We start from the raw sequence: 20611 nt of genomic DNA, 5'->3' as shown, positions 1-20611 counted from the left end.
ACCCTGCATGTATAAGAGTCAGGCAACACTGTGGTTTAGGGGAAGAGGACCACAGTCTGCCTGATGTGACAGCTACCTGCTTCACACTGGTGCCTGCTGGTGTGTGTGCGTGTGTGTGCGTGTGCGTGTGTGCGTGGGTTTGACTGTCCCCTCAGCTGCATCGGTGCTCAAGCATGCCTCACTGTGACAGCCCAGCAGCCTTCACCCACACACACTAATGCGCACAAATAAACAGAGGGACTTTAAACTAGTGTGTGCAGGCAGACAGCAGCACCAGTGAGGTGAAGGGTCACGAGCGACTGCATCTCCAATGTTGTGTGAAATCTGTAGATGGCACCCTGGGCCCATCATGTCCGTGTGTGCGGGACTGTGTGCGCGTGTGCATATCCGTACGCCGGGAGTGGGGGCAACTCAAAGTAACTGGTTATTATCGCCTCAATATTTTTCTTATTATGACAATTACATGCTCTAGGAGCGAATTAAGCGATACAGGACGCCAAGCGGGAGTGGTTGACAGCTATTTGGAGACTCAATGCACAGAGCAATTTGCAGTCCTGAGCCAAACAAATTGGATTTGGGCCACTTTGGATTGAGGCCCCAGACTGTTGGTTGTTTGGATCCGCCATCCTTACTTCGGCGCTGGCTATTTAGCGTGCTGGTTTTAGCTCTTGACACATTACAGACAGGTAATACGGTGCTTCATAGCTGGCTGACAAGTGCACATGTAAAGAAAAGGTTTATGTCGATACGCGTGAAATGTCTTCTTTATAGGAGGGTTTCAGCGCCCATAAATTACAATGATGACTATATAAGGTATTTGCAATTGACAGGTTTATAGTCTACAAGTGTTTAGCTCTCCCTGCCTTCCATGTAATATATCGGTGCTACTTGTTTGGTCTTGGGCCACACCGCTGTGTTCAAGTGTGTGTATAATCCAAATGAGCCTAACAGCCTCTAAACAAATTACTGGTACACATTTTCCCACCCCTAAACTGCCACTGGAAAAGCTGGCAACAGCATCCAATTAGGTAAAATGCAATTATTCTCATCCATTCACACAATTAGCTCGTGGGTTAACAGCTTAGCCGTCCATCCAGCTAGCGTCCTGCGTTTTCTTAAAGCCATCTCCATGGTTACATTTGCTCTTGAGATAACCCCGCCACATCAAATGGCCCGCTCTGAGGGTGGCCAGCCGGTCAAAGAAGAGCATTCAGACCTTTGAGAGAAGGCAACACGTGATGTCACGGTGCTTCAAGCGCCACAACATGATTGGCCATGGCAGGGAGTGGTGCCACGGAAAGGTGGAATAGGCGTGTCCTGCGTGAGCGGTGGAGCGGGGACGATTAACGCCAAGCGACAGGCTGGTAGGCTGGCAGAGCGGGTGGGTACTTAAAGCAGCGTGGTGGAAAACAAAGACCCTCTGTGCCAGCGCCAAGATCACATTAAGCAAAACAAGCAGCCACAGACTCCCACACCTTGGTGTTCTGCTTGGAAACACGAGCTAGGCAGGGACAGAAAGATCCCGAAGTGCCTGGTTTTTATTTTATATGAGAGAAGACATGCTCGGCTGAGGCATTTACTTGCTGATTCTTTTTTATCAATATCGTTTGATTTGAAAATCCACATAACTTCATTTTGTTTCTGTCATTTTGTTGTCATTTCTCGCCATTTTGTTGATGCGCTGTCGACATTTTTCACTCTAAAATAGTTCCGGATTCAGACATGACCTGAGTGGAACGCTGGTGTCTATATGGACGCGCGCTATGTATTTGTGTGGCGACAGTAATGGCTGCGGGACTCAGGTGGAAGCGGACCGAAGGGGTCAACAGGCTGAGGGCAGCAGGTAGGATCAGCTGGCATTCATCCCCGTCTCCAGCCCCTTCCGCCCCAAGTGGGCACCAGCCGGGAAACCAGGGTCACTTACAGGTGACTTCCCCCATATTCAGGCACAGCTGGGGCACTTTCACCAGTCTGCCACCAGTCTGTGTGTGTGTGTGTGTGTGTGTGTGTGTGTGTGTGTGTGTGTGTGTGTGTGTCCACATATCTGTGATGTGCTGTCAGGGGACAGCCATCATGTTGCATCGCATCACATCTGGCCTGCTCTTTACCTCTGCCACTGTTCTTGTGTCGCGCTCTTCTGTACCTCCATGCAGCGCTCTCTCAGCAGGGTCGGTGGGGATTCCCTTCAGTAGGTTCAGGAGCAGGAGTAGCTGTTCAACACACACAGTCTCACTTTTGGGTTGAATTAAACGCTCATTACCATTTATTTTCTGCGCGGTAAGAAATGGTAACTAGAATACTGTGGAAGTTTCTCCCAGTTCCATTTGTATTTTCCCATATTTGCCAGGACATCATTCTTAGGTCTTCTGCTACTGAATCATTAACAAAGTGCAAGAAAACAGTTGGTTTGAGAGAATTCTTTGAAACTATCCTCTGAAAGCATTGGAAATATGCTGCAGCTTTGCATCATGTGTTTCACTTCCATCTTTTTAGTTGCTGGAGATCCTTTATAGGTCACACAATCGGGTGCTTTAACCACACAATCCTATTTCAGCGCAGCTGAAATAGTTGCAGTAGTACCAGCGTATCGTGACATCAGATCTGACGGGAAAATCTCAGTTCAAGTTAAAAGTTGCCTCCTGCTGCACGTCACTTCTCGTTAACACGGCTCGTTGAGCTCCACAAATACTCACATTAACCCCCCCCTTTCCCCTTTTTCTGTTCCAGGACCTGTCCGGCTCCATTGATGACCTCCCCACAGGGACGGAGGCTGGGCTGGGCTCAGCTGTCAGCGCGGGCGGATCCTCCAGCAGGAGCAGCAGCAGCAGCCAGGGGGAGCAAGGGGGTGCCGGTAACCAGGGACAGTCGCCCTTCTCTCCACACGCTTCGCCCCATCTCTCCAGCCAGAGGAGCGGCCCGTCTCCCTCCCCCGTGGGATCGCCTGCGGGTTCCACTCAGTCACAGCAGTCGCGGTCAGGATCGGGGCCCATCTCTCCTGCCAACGGACCCGCTGGCAACACCTCCGCACAGGGTAATGTTGCCAGGAATACGTGCCCGTGCATCCTCATAATCTGGTGCTGGATTAATGAACAGCACAACTTTGGCATAATAACTTTATTGGTTTAATCATCACAAACAAACACCGACAAGGTCCTGAGTGTAATCAAGCACCGCGCTGAGATTTACATAGATGTTTTTGTCTGCAGGGGAGGTGAGCTGGCGAAAGTTAAACGATGCTACAGCAAGAACTTACACACACCCACTGGAATTTAGCATTTCAATTATATTCAGAAAGAATTTGTTACATTTACTGCTGTGAGGAATATTAACAAACGCTGAAGTATGTTTTGAAATATGTTGTTTCTGAGTTACGGGCATGTTGAGGCACCCATCCAGCACCCGTGGGAGGTGACCCACATGACTACATGTATGTTGATCCTGCTCCAACACATGTAGGCTATAATGGATGAAGCAGGACTGTAATATTAATGTGCACGTTGATATATCCATGTTCTAGCGTGCTCTTTGCATTTATCTTGCTATTTAAATATGGAAGAGAGAGTTCCATTTTTTGAATAAGTGTATTTGAGTAGGACTGTAGAAAGGTCACATCATGAACTGAGCACGCTCGGTCAGCATATACGTTCCTTTTCATACCACAAATATTCATTTCATACCTGTCCTCGGGTGACTCTGCTGCCTTTGCTTTCCGTCCAGAAAAACCTGTCATCTCGGTTTAAGAGTGTCTCATCTCCCTCATTTCATCTCACTGAATAATCTTCCCAGATCAATTTTCATTCGGCCGGTCTGGACGGAGGATGGATCCGAGCGCACACAGCGGCGGCGGCAGCAGGGAAAAGAAAAAAAAAAAGAAAAGCCAAATCATATCAGTCGTGCATGTCTAGAGTTCCATCTGTGCTCTATTTGAAACCCTAATTCAGACGGCAGAAGAATACGAGAACTGCACTTCATGGAATATGCCTCATTCATTTCCCTCGCATAGTTTTTGTCCTTGAATAGACCAGCTTTATTAGGCCTTTGATCACGGCGTCGCTGAAGAAAGTCCCAGAGCTGCAGCGGCGTCTGAAGAAAGTTTCTCTCCCCGCTACCTGTGGCTCGCTCTAATATTCCCAACGCTTGCCGTGAGTCCGGGACATATTTCCTCGCCGCTTTCACTGGTAATGAATTGAGAATGACTGCTAGTGGAGGGCATCCCATTTGATTTGGAGCAGTATGTAAGATAACAAGGGCCAAACCCAACACCAACAGGATTATCAGACTCTGTGTGTGTGTGTGTGTGTGTGTGTGTGTGTGTGTGTGTGTGTGTGTGTGTGTGTGTGTGTGTGTGTGTGTCTCCAGAGGCAGAGTGTGTGCAGCCAGAGAGATCAGCACTGGGCATTATAAGCGGCTGGATCTGATCTGCCTCAGTCAGCCATGTCGGCGCTCGTTGAATCGCGCACGCCGGCGTCGCTGTCATCCCGCCACCTCTCTGACCGCAGCATCAACGCGTCTCAGACGCGTCAATCACCCTGACAAGGCGGGGCAAAATGTCCAGAGCGAGATCCCGATGGCAGCTCCTCCGCCTCCTCCTCACCTCGCCACAGTGATTGACACTAATGGAAAAGCGGGACAGTGGTTTTTCCTGCCCGCTCTCGCCGGGATTGGCGACGAGAATGCGGAATGAGGCGGCGAAGACGAGGCGTCACCAATCGGCGGGATGCGATTAATGAGAAAAATATTTTAGAATTCTCACCGTGCCAAGTAAATGATACAGCGTGGAGCGGCGAGCAACATCTGGCACGTCTGTATCTGATGTTGTACGATCACTTTGAGTTAGCTGAAGAATCGTCCCGGACTGAGACACAAACGGGTGTGGTTGCGCCACATCCTCGGCGCCTCGGACCATCACGAGTTGGGACGGTTTGGCCAACACTGTTTAATGTGCTGCAGAATAGTGAGGAGAGGACGTTCTCCTCCCGTCTGATAGTTCTCAGACCGTCAAAACTTTACTCATTAATCAGCCCCGAACAGCATTCGCCTCCAAATTAACTCGGTAAGGCGTTCTCGAACAAACCAATTATTTTGTGTCATGAATTAGCATCAGGAAAAAGTCAAAACACCACTCATCTTCTGGCTGCACTGTGAAGTGATTTATCGTCGTCATCGGTGGAGGACAAGCTAGCCTAGCTTACAGTTCGCCCCTTGATTGACATTAAGATCGGATTTCTATGCTGATGTTTGGGGGCAATTTTTCTCCTCTTCTACTTGTTTGGGGCTGTGGGGTACACGCCGCCGTGTGAAGTCCCTTATGTTTAATTACAGGTTTACACAAGCCGAGCTGTGTTGCATATGGAAATCATGGCAAAATTCCCTGGTTTACTTGTGAAACTAAGCTGAATTTGTAAGTAAATCTGCAAACGTAGACCAGCTTGGCCCCAACCTGGTCACTCACTGCAGTGACATGCCACGTGCACTCCACCCCTTACTGCAGTTAGCGGATAGGATTTTATGCCATCCTTTAACCCGGTTGTCATAGATTCGCGCGCGCTCACACGAAAAACCCAAAAGGCCAAAACAGATGCCAGATGCTTGAAACGCTTCAACAAGTGTTGACGCCGTCTCGGTGTGTGAAAACCAGGAGGAGGCCAATTGCCGACCAATCGCACATCCTTCCACATGGACAAATCTATCTTGTCAGAAGTCCACAGCATGCCTGTGACACCCTCTCCTCTCTTTCTCTTTTTCTCTCTCTTTTTCTCCCTCTCCTCTTGCTACATCCCCGTGAAGCAAATCCAATACATGGTAACATTATCCGGGCCTCGCCTTGCTATTTGGATTCTCTCCCAGAGCCAAAAAGGCACACACACAGGACCAAATTGATTTTCCTGTTGCGCTAGATTTGTGACAGTTGAGCAGACATCACATGCTCAACTGCCAAGCACCCCCTCCGCCCTCCCCCTCCCCCCCCCCCCCCCCCCACCTCCACTGGAACACACATGCCCTTCTTTGCTTCCTAGCAGTGTGTCTAAGGCAAGCCTCACAATACCCTTAGCCTTACATGAGAGCTCATCAGGGAGGCAGATGTTCACCTGTCATCGGTACTGATGGAACCGGAGCCTCCCTCACTCTTTAGCCGCCGTGGGCAGAGGAAAACAAAGTCGTCCAGCCGAGTGAAAACTTGTTAATGTCGACCCACTGGCCGTTTTGATTGTTATCTAAAAACCACCCTTCCCCGTATGATTCAAAGCATGAACGTGCACCGGGCGACAAGCTGACAGCCTGTCGGTGTGGCGTCACTTCCTGCCAGCCTGCGTGTGGATGACGGGACATATCCATTACCAAACTGCAGCTGATACACGCTGAAGTGCACGTCACACAGCGACGAGCGCGCTAACACTCTTGTCCTCTGCTGGTATCGCCGGTGAGGAGGAGGTGATAAGTGTGGCGGCGCGGGCGTCTGCTGCCGCGTGGGGTAAAAATCCAGCGTCGGTTAATGTACTGCGAGTCAAAACAGCTCGGAACACAAAGATCCGGCGTGTGTATTCATCCCTGTTGTGTTGTTGTGTTCTCGTCTTCCCGCCCGCCGATACTTCTGCACGGTGTGCTGATTCTAATTGGCGCGCAGGCACGTCCACACTTCTCCGTGGCTCAGCTCAAACTGGAAAAACTAGAGAAATCACAAATCCTTATCTCTGTTTTCCTCCGAGGTCCAGTTAACCGCGTCTGCCTCTCTCCCGCTCCCCCTCCCTCGCTCCGCTCTCCACCACATCCACCCCCCTCCTCTCTTCCATCTGTCCTCAGTCTTCCTGGTTTTTATTTTCTTTTAAAGGCATGATTGGAGCTCGGGGGCGAGCGCTCTGGAGAGTTTAAGCTGTGCATCTCTGCTCCGCTTCAAGTGCTTCCAGGGCCTTGAAAGGACAGAGAGGTCAGGGTGAGTGGATGAGGGTGAGGGAAGGGAAGGATAGATAGAGGGTGGGAGACGGAGAGGGGTACCAAGTCCAGGCCTGTCCAGTTTGTTAGCTTAAAGGTTGGTTCCAGAGAAGCTTTCCTTCCCTTACCCTGATTTACATTTTCCCTAAGTGTAGCCTGTGGTTTGTTGTCAGTTTAGCTCTTGAGAAACTGTATTCGCTCTCTAATTATGATAATAAGAAGCACATATTAGAAAAGAGATAAATGAAAATAAAACTTTGCATCCACTCTGAGGTCAAAGGCCAGACAGTGCCTGGCAGCAGTGTTGACAGTAGCCCGACTTGAGATTTTTAAAAAAAATAAAAAGAGAAGGTCACTAATTGTAATAACGATACGCAGAAATCGTTCTTTGGGGGTTTTATTTAAGCTTCCGACACAAATCCAAAATCAGATCCTCATCAAATCCGCGAGGAAGCAGACTTGTGATTTTGTTTTACAGAGGACGCATTTGAGACACCAGAGAAGCGTTCAAACGCGACTTGTTTTGGGTTTTTTTTTTTTCCTTCTGTTGAAAGTTGTTTCGGGAGAGCAGCGGTGAGCGAGGGTTCGTTTTCATGCGAGCGTGTACTTTAGTGTGCGTGTGTGTAGTTTCCTGGTTGCAGCACTCCCTAAGAGGCTGCGTGGTGGGAACACTGCCTGTGGCTGTCCCTGTCCCTCTCTTTCTCTCATTATTTTTTATCATGCTCGCTTTCTCTTCTATTCCCTCTCCTTCTCCCGCGCTCCCTTGTCCCCGCCCTTTCCTCCTCGTCTCTGTTTGTCTCCGCTGCTCTTTCTCGCTCAGAGCGTAGCTGCGGCATGGGCCTCCCACTGAGGAACAAGGCAGAATTTTCCATCCACATTCCTGCCTCTGTTTCTCCACATCTTTCCTCCAGCTCTTTTTTTCCCCCGCTTCTGTCCTCCTTTCTCCTCCTCCATATTCATACCCTTCCGCACGTCTACCCGCATATCTCCCTCTCCTGCGTACCCCCATCGCTCCTCATCCTCGTGGCTGCTCTTGATCAGAGTGGAACAGCAAATGCCCTCCCTGTAGACACCATATTCAGAAAGCACACTCTATTCCAAACACAGAGGGAATGGTGCTGGTTTGCTGCGTTAGCCATTTATAGAAATCCCATTCTGACTCTGTTCAACAGAAAAACCTTACCCGAACCCTGCACAATTACTTTCCCAAGTCCTATTTTCTTGATTCCTCTCACTCCATTGCTCTCCACATCCCACCCACCGCTTTTTAGCTTAAGCTGCAGTTTTGCTTTACTTACAGTTGCTACTCAGCATTGGAAGTAATGAGGATCTTGGGAGAGCGCTTGTTTTGCGAGTCACTGCAGGCCTGCACTTGTCCCCTACAGGGAGAGTTAACTGGCATTAGCCCCCGGCTTGGAGAGGCATTGACTCGCACCCATTGAGATCTAAACCCCCATTATTGGAGCCCGCTGTTTATCTGCCTCTTTCCCCTAAAGACATGGCGAGTAGGGGATATAATCTTACTCTGTGTGTGTGTGTGTGTGTGTGGGGGGGGGGGGGGGTTGCTCATGGGTTGCAGATGTGTGTGTGCATGCATTTACAGCCCAAGGGTTGTGTTTAGTGATGGTGCTGAAGCAGCCCTTCTCTCCATTTCACACCAGTCTATTAGCGCTCCCTGATGTTACTTTAGAAAAAAGAGAAGACCCCCACACCTTCAGAGGGGTTTTGAGGTTTGGACGTGTGTGTGAGTGCATGTGCATGTGTGTGCAGCAGAGGCGTCGCCCGTCTCAACGTACGCACGCATGTACATGCGTGTAGGCTCCTGTCTGCTAACACACGCCCGCCGCTTCCTTTCATCTGCAATTAAAAGTCTCAGTATTGACATTCAGGTTGACTTTCCTTCATTGGCGTCGCGCACCAACACACACACCCACACACACACCGCCAACACCCTGAAACAAAACAGAAATATGGCCACGAGTACTCTCCCACGGCTTTGAACTTCCCCTGCATTTGCGTTTAAAGCGCTGATGAAAAAGGACAAAAAAAAAACGCTTCAAAGACCACACTCGCTCTTCAAAGCAGACTCGGGGTTGCCTCGACGGTCCTCGCAGAGCAGCATTATCACAAAACCAGAAATGAGTTCCTTCTGCTGTTACGTTTGCTCCCTCGATGCTGCTTAGTTGCATTTTAATTCTTTCTTTAAAAAACTCCAGATTATAGAGTCAGAGTTATTTCACTGGGATCGTCGCCACCACCCTTCAGACCTGTTTACCTATTTAACAAAATCACTCCGTTCCAGTTTTTTGGGTGTGCGTGGTGTGTTTTTCTATATTCGATGTCGACATCAAGGCTACATGCAGCAGGTCTGTTAATTACAGATGTAATGCTGACAGGAAGCCTGGAGAACACACCTGAACTGGCTCTATGGAGAGCTCGTGTGTGTCTTTACATCAGTTTCTATTGATATTGACTGAGTCTAGTGATGGTTTTACTTCCTCTTTATTTACACTTACTTCCTTTACTTCCTTTTTATTTACACTTTCACAGTGGTAGACATTTCTCTCTCTCTCTTCCTCTCTCTGTCACACACAGATGTACAGGCCAGGTTACTCCTGCAGCCTCCTATGTGTCCTCCAGTGTTACGGCTAAATCTGCCCCCCTGGTAACGTGATCATAACTGTAATTTTGGACAGAGTCCTCTTTTTCAGCATTATTTGCAGATGTCGATCAGGTGTCTCCCTGTTCTGATTAAATCTGGACACATTATGTAAAATCCCTTTGCTTTAAATGTCAGCAAGTGTATTTGAAAGGTGGAAATTAGTGTGAATGTATTCTATCATCCACTGCAGTAATAAAACGGCAGTTTTTCTCATCCTTTTCTCCTCAGTGTCTCGGTACCTAGACACGATGGAAGGTTAATTTACAATCACTCTCCTTCCTATAAGCCAGTTTAATTCACTGTAGAGTCCATCTGCCATTGTCCTAATCAGACCTCCCATTGGATTTCAATGGAGCAGACACAGCCAAAAGACCTGCACACCCGATCAATGAATCCCCAAGGCCGAGCCTCTCTGCAGGGATCAGTCCACTTTTTGCACTTTTAACAAACGAGGAGGAGACAGAGGAATCCAGGGACTTGAGTTGTCTTCTGGAGAGGCATTATTATCATCATCATTGTCGTCGTCATCATCATTTTTAGGCCATACTGACCCACAAACAAGCTTTGATTGTGTCAATTCTTCTCGCTCTCGCAGCCAGAGTCTGAATAAAAGCTCCTTGTGATGATTGCTCATTGTTTTTCTTTCATCAGTCAAACTGCAGAGTGATTTCTTTGTTCTCTTTAGGTACTTCTGATTGCTTTAACACACACACACACACACACACACACACACACACACACACACACACACACACACACACACACAAAGGATTTTAAATGATTACAGTCTGGAATGTGTCAAATGAGCACCGAATCGTGTGAATCCTCTTGACCCGAGTTCATGTTGTTTCTGCAGGTGCCGCTACAGCCACACAGAACTCTGGGAATGGACCAGACGGAGCCCACCCCCCCATCCCCCGTTCGCCCATGGCTCAGGAGAGAGGTGTGTGTAAATGATCAGCGGACTCGCAATAAAGCAACCGGCGGTCTTTAAATTCGTCCCAAACATTGGATTTTGTTAGCGGTGGTCATTGTGAAGAAATCTGCTCTTCCACTCTGGAAAAAAGAAATCCATATTCCACAATCTGAAGCTATTTTGCCATATTTGACATGGTCTGCTCTGCAACAAATTCACAGATTGGACACGGCTGCTGTGCTTTCAAAGGCAACAGGGCAGAGCCCAAAATAGAAAAGTGAAATGAATGAACATTTACTGGTTGTTCATTCATTTCACTTTTCTTTTTTGGGCTCTCACACGAAACAGAGCACTTGCATTGAAACTGTTGGAGCACTTCAGACGCTGGGTTAGCCTTGGCCCGCGGTTCAGTGCAAACATACAACATTCACTATTGGGTTTAGTTCAAGTTTCAAATTTAGTTCGGAGGTCGGTGTGTGTGTGTGCGTGTGTGTGTGTTTTATGGAGGCCTGTTGGGGGGTTTTTGGATGCAGCTTGCTGCCAAAGGCGTGTAGCGTGATTGCTCACCCACAGGCCACGTGTACCCGCCAAACGGGAAATTGTTTCCAGCAATTACATCCACTTGTCAAGCGCCGTTAAAAACAGCTGAATTGTTCATGGCTGGGGGGCGAGGGGGAATCCACATCCACACAATGCTGCAGAATAAGAAAAGACCCTTACTGGGACGACAGAACAGCTCCACCTCTGTGGATCAGAGCATTCAGCAGCAGACGGGGGGGGTCAAGTCAGATTTAATGCTGACCTCCACTTCCTGTAAACCTCCAGTCTTCCTCATTCTGGTCCTGCACTGTTTCCCTAACCCAGATCCCCCCACCACCACCACCTTGCCACCACACATGCCCCACTTTGCTCAAGTGCCATCCAACCTAAGAGCCTCTCTCTTTCTTTCTCTCTCTCCCTCTTTCTTCCTCTCATCCTCATTTGCAGAACCCCCCTGACTATCCCTCTTTTTTTAAGTGACACCCCCACCCCCCCATCTCTGGGATGCTCCACCGCTGCTGATGGTGTCCAGTTGCGAGCTTCCTTCAGCTGCTGGGACGAGGGAAAGTTTTCTGTGTGTGTAAGCAGCGAGGGAGGGAGCAAAATCCTTGAACGTGTTATTTGCTTTTAGCACTGTCTGCACAACGTTCCTCTCCTCATCCATTTTCCAGGCAATTTAAAGTGCGATATTACACACTGTAATTTTTTTTCCTCCTCCTCTCCAGAATCCCCTTACTCTAATGGAAGCAAAACATTACAATAATGTCCTCGCTTCTTAAACCCAGCACTCGCAGCCTAAGCACTTTCAGGCCCAAATCGCTCTTTCCATGTGCTGCAATGTCTTTACCTCCCACACACTTTCTCCTCTCTCTCTCTCTCTCTCTCTCTCTCTCTCTCTCCTGCACACATCAACACGCTGGTGTGCTCTTTTCCCATATCTCCCCCAGACACAGATGCAGTGCTGAAGGGGCATGTGCGTGCGCACCAGCAAAGAACTTAACTTTTCATCTCCCTCCTCGCTCCTCGTGCTCTCTTATCAAAAACACGGAATTATGCAGGCGGCGACTCGCGCTGTCTGTTCCCCTGAACCCCGGGAAGCGCTCGGCTGTCCGCAACATGCGCGCTCGCTCCACAGAAGGGGATAGCTATTGCAACTACAGTCGAGCGAAACGAATCCATTCACACCTAATCACTAACGCCCGAGCCTCACCTCACCTCACACGCACTTGTCATGCTCGCTTCCCACCACGGCTGCCCGCCGACCTTTCGCCGTTGTGGTGGATTTCAAGACCTTTCGGTGGGTTTTACAAACTGATAGGAGGATCACCCCAAATGTCAGTTTGGATAGCTGAGTTGTGCATCCATTTAATATAACCGCTTCCTTTTACCCAATTAAATATGGTTTTCTGTATTTACAAGCACGTGAACACATGTAACACTTCATTTTTCGAGGGTGCGTTTTAGCTCTGCCCTTGTGGGAAGTCTTGAGCTAATTTGTTTGGAGGCGACAATGAACGAGCACAACGAGCTGGTGCGTTCACTGTCTACAGGCTTGGTGGGCTTTTTGGCCTTTTGTGCTGACGTTGACATCTCTGTATGTTTCAGGGTTCATGTCCAACATGCAGAGGAACCAGGCCGGATCTCAGTTTGCTTCGCCTCAGTCGGGACCTCCAGTGTCTCCCCACCACGCTCCTGGGGGCCCAGTGTATCCTGGGATGGGTCCCTACTCCCAGAGCGGCCCGTCTGGCCCTTACGGGCCTCAAGGGTCGCAGTACGGGCACCAAGGTAGAGACATTTGCTTAAACGGGTGATTTTACACAGCAGCCCAGGTTACCCCTCTGACTGGGGTGCAGTAGCACGTTCATTCACAGATGTTAACAGCTGTCACTTGATGTTGCCGGGCTTTCAATAACAGGAAGCACATGTAGTAGAACCACAGCAAAACATGCTGCTGTGTTACACGTTCCATCATTTTTTAGTAAAAGTGAGAGAATTTGAAACTCCAGGTTCAATGACTCCCTGGAATGATGATGAATTATTAAACACGAGCGCTCACCCCTGTGCAGACTTCAAACACTCTTTCTGGAGTGAATGGCGTCCCGCTCGCGTGTCGGGGTCAGAAGGGAAAGACGCTTTTGTCTGTTTCTGATGGCTGTTGTCTTCATTTCGCACCCCCGCCGGGCCTTGACCCCAGTCATTAGTTCTGAAAGAGCATTCGGTTAACGGGAAATACAAAAAGACTCCCTTTTAAAGGCGCAGCCCCGCCTTTGTTTCTGCTCCTCAGCCGGTCGGGAGCGCTGCTAAAAACGTTTGACAAGCCTCTCGGGTCCGCAAATGTAAACGTGCACATATTCATTCATTATTTTAGCAAAATAGCCCAACTTTACTCTTGAATAAATCCAGTAGCTGAAACTTTCATTTTGTATTCTCACATCAAGGTTACTGTGATGTCCTCAGGTGAAGGTAGAGGGTTTTGATACAATCTGTCCTTCAGCACACAGGCTGGTTTTGTTTGAATTTGCAGATTTCAGAACAATGTGGTGTAACCTTCACATCCAGGACTTTATTGTGAGGGATTCCTCTGTTTGATATGATCTGATTACTCTGGTCTCGCTTGTCTGCTCTGACAAGCAGTTCTACATATTTATATGTAGAAATTGTCCAGAGCCTGACACCACACGCTCCTCACACGTTTTCCGCCGCACCGTCATAAAGTTCCTGGTTTGCAGTCGCAAACTTCTGTATTTTTAAGAGGCAGAACAGGCGTGTGGTTTTTTGTTTGCATAAAAATGGTGAGAAATTCAGCAACAGTGACCTTGAAAGTACAGACTCACGAGATGTTTCGGGAATATTTATTCCAAATTTCAAACGTGCCGAACCTGAAGGATGCAGCCAGCCAGAGGATTCAGTAACTAGAAGTTTTAAAAAGTAGAAAAAGAAGTCTTATTTGTTTGACTCGTTTAACTTTGTCGTCGTATTCGTTATGAGTAGAGATGTATTTATCAGTAATTCTCATTGATCCATTATTTAAACATTTAAAGGGGTCAAAAAGAAAGAGAGAACATCTCAGGCCCTGCATCTTTTACCCCACTACAGTATTTTATATATAGTATATATATATATATAGTGTCACTAAATCAATCAACAATTAAGTGTTCGCCGCTCTTGGAAGTGTTTTGTTCATAGCAGGTCGGCAGGAGTGGGACAGCAGGACATAATAGGAAGGACAGCACTTTTTTCCTCCTCCTCTCACGGGGGAGAAGTGAGTGTTCTACTTAATAAAGCTATGTTTGGACTTTTAACACACACACACACACACACCAACACACACAATGGTTGTTAGTACCTGGGGGAAAAAGGTGTTTTTAAGAGGAAATTGACAATGTGTGGAGCCCAAGGCCCATTCCTGCCATGCTCAGGCTCAGACACCCTGCCAGGAAAGGTGCTGAGGTGGCCGTGAGAGGATGTTGAAGCACCCCAGCATGAGATTTGTACTTCCTCACACCGTCTTTAAACATGACGAGGTTGAAGACAAAGCTGTTTAACTGCAGGTAAATGCGTCTTTGCTTTTCGGTCCCGGTCCACCTGGACATGGACAAGCCCCGGTCTTGTCTTGGGTAGCCGGAGCACGCCGCCGTGTAATCTGTGGTCCACGCCCCGCTGATTGAGGTCACGCATCTGCGGGGCGCATTGGTGATGCAAACACGTTCTCCACCGTGGCGGGGAGAATGACTGCCGCGGTTGTTAGAGCCGGACGGTCCAGTCTGCTGAGGAAGCAGCAGACGTTAATCTGCTCTGTCACACTCCTCTTCTCTCGGCGGACTGCGGGGATTAAAGCCGGCGCAGGATATATAGCGTCCACGGGATGCGTGACCGTGCCGGGAATTTCCATGTAATTGTCAACGAAGCACCAGGAGCGCTCCTTCTCTTCCTCCTCCCCTCAGTCGCTCTATTAATATCTTCAAGATTCCCCAAAGGCAGCAAACGTTGGAGTAGCAGCAGGGAAGCCGAGGTTTAGTCACAAGGACACAAGGAGGGACAAATAAGGAATGACATCCCGCTTGTCCTCTTTTCTCCCTGTCCTCCCCCGATTGATTACTAGCATGCATAGCATGCAGATTATGACCCTTGCTGAATGTGATCTTTATGTTTATGCTACCACAGAGAAAATGATGAAGACCCGACTGGCAGGTGATTCTATGAATCAAGGAGGCTCCAAACCCAAACTTGGAACAGGTGTTAAAGGGAAAACAGCCTTTGAGCAGGAATGAGTCGGCTGTTTGTACGACATGTCGTCCAAACACCAGGAAATAAAAGTTATCTCTGACTTTTCGCAGTAAATGGGCCCAAATGCAAAGCAGAGGGAACTATTTCCTCAGCGCTTCAAACTCGCCCCTCTTAAATCTATCTCCCATCTGCACCAAAGGCAAACATGATTGCGATGATGGTTTTTCAGCAACATATCGCACTTCCTGCTGCTTCAGCTGTCGTCGCCTCGGGAAACATTCGGGTTTCTGTTACGGTAAAAACTATTTCTAAGCACGTATTTCAGATCGCTCGTGAATCTCGTGGACCCTGGCTGATGGCGGCACAGCCCCCCCCCCCCCCCCCCCCACACACACACACACACACCCACTCCTTGCAATTAGAGAAAAGGTTTTGATTGATTTTAAAGCAAATGATATCTCAGGAATATAGATGAGGCTACGCTGCTTCTGTTCAGGCTGCTGTATAAGAAGACATTCTGCTCTTTTACCTGCTGCGTCAACATTCATTATGCTCCTGATCTTTAATGCTGCCTGATATTTTAAAGGCCTTGAACGTAATGAACGGCTTGAACACACTCGAGGTTTTACCAAACGATAGCTAGCGCGCAGATTCGCAGCGCTGCTCTGTCCAGACCACCGTGATGCGACGTGTTTCTCAACATGCAGGTGCCTCCCACTGCATTCCAGCAAAGTGATGCCATGGACACCCACCAAAAAGGGAGGGAGCACATTGCCCGAGTGTGTGATATATGTGACTCCCCAGCGAGTTGCTGGATCCTGACTCTGTCGCAGGGGCCAAAAACCACAGAGTGGTCCCAGACTATCAATGGCGGATGGCAGGCGGCCATGACACGGAGGTCCAAGGCTGAGAGAGGTCGCCAAGGGCAACAAACCCTCTGCCTGTGCCGGAAGAAAGAGCCGAGGGGGCAATTCCAAGATTCTCCGCAGCAGCGTTGGCGGTCGCTGACGAGTAGAAGGAACGTAGACATGTGTTTTTATTCGACGATCATTATAGATGCATTCACAACGGGACGGACACACTCGTGCGCTCTTCAGCCTCTGTCTGTTAGCAGGCATCCATTCTTCCCGAATGCTTCCCTATTATTGCCCCTCCAAAACCCTTGACAGGTGTCAGCTCTATTCGGCTCACAGACTCTTCAAAGCCTCTCCAGGAATAATCCGCTTCTTTTCCCATCTCCCACAGTAGATTTCATCACAATTTCTGGACAAATTCAGCCAGAGCTGCTGACTTTTGTGGGAAAGACTTTTATTTTGATTCAATATAAATCCTATCTTGGGGGTTTGGTGGGTGGGGGTGCGCAGGAGTATCTTCCCCTTCTCTCTCTGTCGCTCTCTCTCTCTTTCCTTTCTTCCTGCGCCCACCCTCTTGTGCATCACCCCATTCTCTGGCTCTGTTGGACTCTCAGGCTAATGTCAAGTGGAAATGCGTCTTCGCTGAGGCAGCTCAAGGACACCATTTCATTTTCAGTGATGGTTGACAGCCCCCCCACCCCCCTTCTAGAATATTGTCATTCATGTTTCCCTCGTTTGAGCGTGCACTAAAGCCTCCAGGTTTTAAAGGGACTTGATCCCCTTTTCCAGACATATTCTCAGAGGATTAAGCGGCGAGGCCCAACTAAAGCACCCTTAATCAAATCAAAATAAATAGCCCTCTTCACAATGGAGGAAGCCACGTATTCCATTTCTGCTTTGTGGAGGATTTCTCTACTGGAAGATGCGTCCTCCGAGGGTTCGGGACACGACGTGCTCATGCCAGCGTGGGCCGTGCCTGCTTTAGCCGTGCTGGTGTGTTCGCACGTCAAAGTGTCCGTTGATGTTTTCAGTGACAACATCTGCATCGTGCCGTTAATTCCAAGATGGAGGGGTTTTAGTGCGTCCCAGGAAATCTGGTATTTTGCATGTGTGGCAGCAGCAAAGCATTCAATGCAGATAAGAGTTTCTCTCGAGTGTTTCATGCGGAGTTAGCTTTAAGCTTGCTAGCTGTTCCTGAGCCTGTCTAGCAGGCCTCAGCTGTGAAAAATGTCACCACACCCCATAATGCTCCTCTCGCCTCCTCAAGAGCTGATCAAGGTTATGAATCACAATTCGGTTCAGCACTTTGTATCCCCCTTTCCTCGCCCTGTCACAGGATGCCTTCCTTGATGGATGAAGGTCTTGGGCACCATCTGATCAACACCCAATTTCTCTGAAATGAACTGATTTACAGCACGCGTCACGCGCTAATTCCCCATTTCTCCGCAGCCATTTTGTATCAGTCAGAATCAGGTGGAGATTAAAATGTCTGAGCTGACAGCAGTTGCCGTCAGTCCGCATTTTCCTGCTAGGGGTAATAAAGATGAACCAGTCTGACACGGATACACCACTGACAGTGGGACAAATGGGATAAGTCAGGAAACACATCTATTCCAGTGTGACATTATTTCACTACTGCTGCACTCGATTATCTGTTATAACAGTTAAACTGTTACAAAACAGTTGCAGTTACAGCATTGTTGTAAGTTGAGATTTGCCCCCCTCCAGGTAATTACCATCGACCCAACTACGGTGGGACTGGCAGTACCAGCTACAGCGGCTCCGGCATAACCAACAACCTCGGAATGAATGCTGGCAGCCCCGGGCTCGGTCAGGGATCTGGTCAGCCTATTCCTGTAAGGCGCAACCACGGTCCAGGCAGCCAGAACAGAGGGTACCCGACCATGGCTCCCATCTCCCCCAGCATGCCTCACCCAGTCGGGCCCGGTATGGGCCCCCCTTCGTTAGCTGCTTCTAACCGCAAACCCCAAGAATTAACGGTCGCCGCCAACTCAACACACAGCAGGTAAGGATGCTAAAATAAGTGTTTCTTTTCCTCTCACGTCGCTCTCCCAGCAGGGTGGTCTGTGGCGAGGTGGTCTAAAAAAGGCACCGGCGAGAGTTTCAGAGCTAGCGCGCGGGTCAGTGTTGTTCGGGTCTTTTCAGACACGAAGAGTTCAATCACAGGGGTCCCGCGCTTCCATGAGTCATTTGTGAGCCTCCTTATTTTCCCATATCACATAAAGTGCCTGACATTTTGATAGCAGACACACAGCAAATGTCAGCTGTTGCAGAGGGAGCGCTGCTGCCCTCCCAGAGATCCTATAGGTTGGAAACGCAACGAGCTTTGAAAACAGGAGAGTTAGAGGTGACCCCAGGCGCCGTAACACAAAGGACTTTGAGGCTGCATGAGTTCACGTTCCTTTTCAGCGTTGAGGCTTTGAATATTTCAGTGTTTGTAGCATGGAGAGCTTGTGTGGGCAGCAACTCTGCTGGGGGAACTTAAGAAAACATGGCCGTCTTCTGAGAGGAGGAGTGGAAGGTGTGGAAGCGTGCGTTCCCATGTCTGATTCCGAGACTGATGAAGTTGTTTGGTTCCCCCCCGGCCGATCTCCAGGCGACCTCCGTACGCGAGGCCCTCAGCCCAGGTGGGGCCGCTCAGTCCTACCTCCACGCACTGGCCCGCAGCCCACACCACTCATCCCACAATGTCACCTCCACCCCGACCTCCCCACCCATCCATACCGACTCCACCTTCACCTTCACAAATCCATAGGTAGGTAACCCACCTTCACCGTGCATGCCCCTCCTGTCTCAGCCTAACGCCTTCATCATCATCATCATCACTGCTGTGATGTCATCACCAGCAGGTCGAACCAGTGAGTCCACAGAGAAAGATTAATGGACACACTCCCAGAGTTCCACAGTGACACGTGTAGACATTTTACAAACGTGGTTTGGTGCTGCCAGTATGTCTTCATTAATTACATGCGCGCGTGCACACACACACACACACACACATGTAAGGGCATAGAGAAATGCAAATGCTGGCCAAGCCATTAAGAGATGCCTGGGCTGTCAATAAGAAGCGGCACGACGTGATCCGTAGCTGCTGGGACCAATCAGGCTGCCTGTCAGTCTGTCCCCGTATTAAGCACCATGCTCTATCTCTCACCCTCTCTCTCTCTCTCTCTCACCCCCCTCTCTCTCACCCTGTTACTCTTTGTCTCTCTCTCTCTCTTACCCTCTCTCTCTCTCACCCCCCCATCTCTCTCTCACCCTTTCACTCTCTCTCTCACCCTCTCTCTCTGTCTCTCTCACCCTCTTACTCTCTCTCTCTCACCCCCTCCATCTCTCTCTCACCCTTTCACTCTCTCTCTCACCCTCTCTCTGTCTCTCTCACCCTCTTACTCTCTCTCTCTCACCCCCTCCATCTCTCTCTCACCCTTTCACTCTCTCTCTCACCCTCTCTCTGTCTCTCTCACCCTCTTACTCTCTCTCTCTCACCCCCTCCATCTCTCTCTCACCCTTTCACTCTCTCTCACCCTCTCTGTCTCTCACTCTTTCTCTGTTTTTCCATGTCTCCATCCCACCGTCATTAATGTGTTGTTCCTTTTCACCACCTTGCAAAGATCACGTCTGAAGCAGGAAGCAAGTGTTTATCCAAAACAAAGCATCATTTCCACAACACCGGGGGGAGACAAACAGACACCGGATCCTTGCAACCAAAAATTCAATTAGCAGAGCTGCAAAATTGCTGCATTACTGCCTTCCAAAACCATTTCCTCATATGAACTGTAAGACTTTTACGGCCAAGGAGTCTTTTCTAATGATGAAAATCCCTTTTTTCTGGTGTCTGTGTTTACAGCTCTGCTCTCAGACGCGCTCTTGTCTGCTATCACTCCTTCAGTCTGTCATCCTTCCGTCTGCCTCTGTTCTCCCAACTCCCACCTGTTACTTTTTTCCACCAACTCTCCCAATTGTATCACCCTCTGTGAGGCACTCCTATGCTTCCCAGACTGTGTTATCTCTCTCGCACACTCCTCCATTTACTCTTTGTTCTCCGCTGTCTCCAGCGCAGCATTGTTGTGTTTTTCTTCCTCAGATCCCACTTTAGAACATCTGAGGGAGATCAGGGGGAAATTGGCCTCCTAAAACCTGCAGTTAAAGGCTCCCGTGCCCCATTTGCTCTCCAGATCTCAGCTCGGCAATCGGAAAACATTCAGAGCGAGTTCGTCTCTGTCTGAAGATCGAGATGTTAGTCAGCGCGTGTCTGGACTCGCTGTGTGAGGCATCGATCTCCAGCGAGTTTCCCTGACACCAGCGCCCGACCCGCCATATCCGAGGCTAGTTTGCTGTGATGTCACTGGTCGATTTTTTCTTCTTTTACCCCCAATATCCATAGACGGAAGCGCTTCCCACGACTCAGAGCGACGACCATAATCTTGAATTGGAATCTTGAGACACGACACAAATGGCTGA

General features: G+C 49.1%; 1 protein-coding gene across 3 annotated transcripts in view; it reads left to right on the top strand.

Moving 5' to 3' along the window:
* Positions 1 to 20611, top strand: part of arid1b (AT-rich interactive domain 1B) — a 123960-nt gene that overhangs the window by 85601 nt on the left and 17748 nt on the right. For 2 of the 3 annotated variants that reach the window (XM_029826040.1, XM_029826024.1), the window contains 5 exons: positions 2728 to 3031; positions 10449 to 10535; positions 12654 to 12833; positions 17858 to 18155; positions 18747 to 18905. In XM_029826040.1, the coding sequence (XP_029681900.1) occupies positions 2728 to 3031; positions 10449 to 10535; positions 12654 to 12833; positions 17858 to 18155; positions 18747 to 18905 (1028 nt within the window). The remainder of the gene's footprint in view (positions 1 to 2727; positions 3032 to 10448; positions 10536 to 12653; positions 12834 to 17857; positions 18156 to 18746; positions 18906 to 20611) is intronic. The other variant, XM_029826029.1, reaches the window with a different exon arrangement.

This window comes from Takifugu rubripes, chromosome 2, assembly GCF_901000725.2.
Source record: "Takifugu rubripes chromosome 2, fTakRub1.2, whole genome shotgun sequence".
NCBI classification, from domain to species: Eukaryota; Metazoa; Chordata; class Actinopteri; order Tetraodontiformes; family Tetraodontidae; genus Takifugu; species Takifugu rubripes.
The sequence above is the reverse complement of the archived record's forward strand: the minus strand, read 5'-3'. Positions and strand labels throughout refer to the sequence as shown.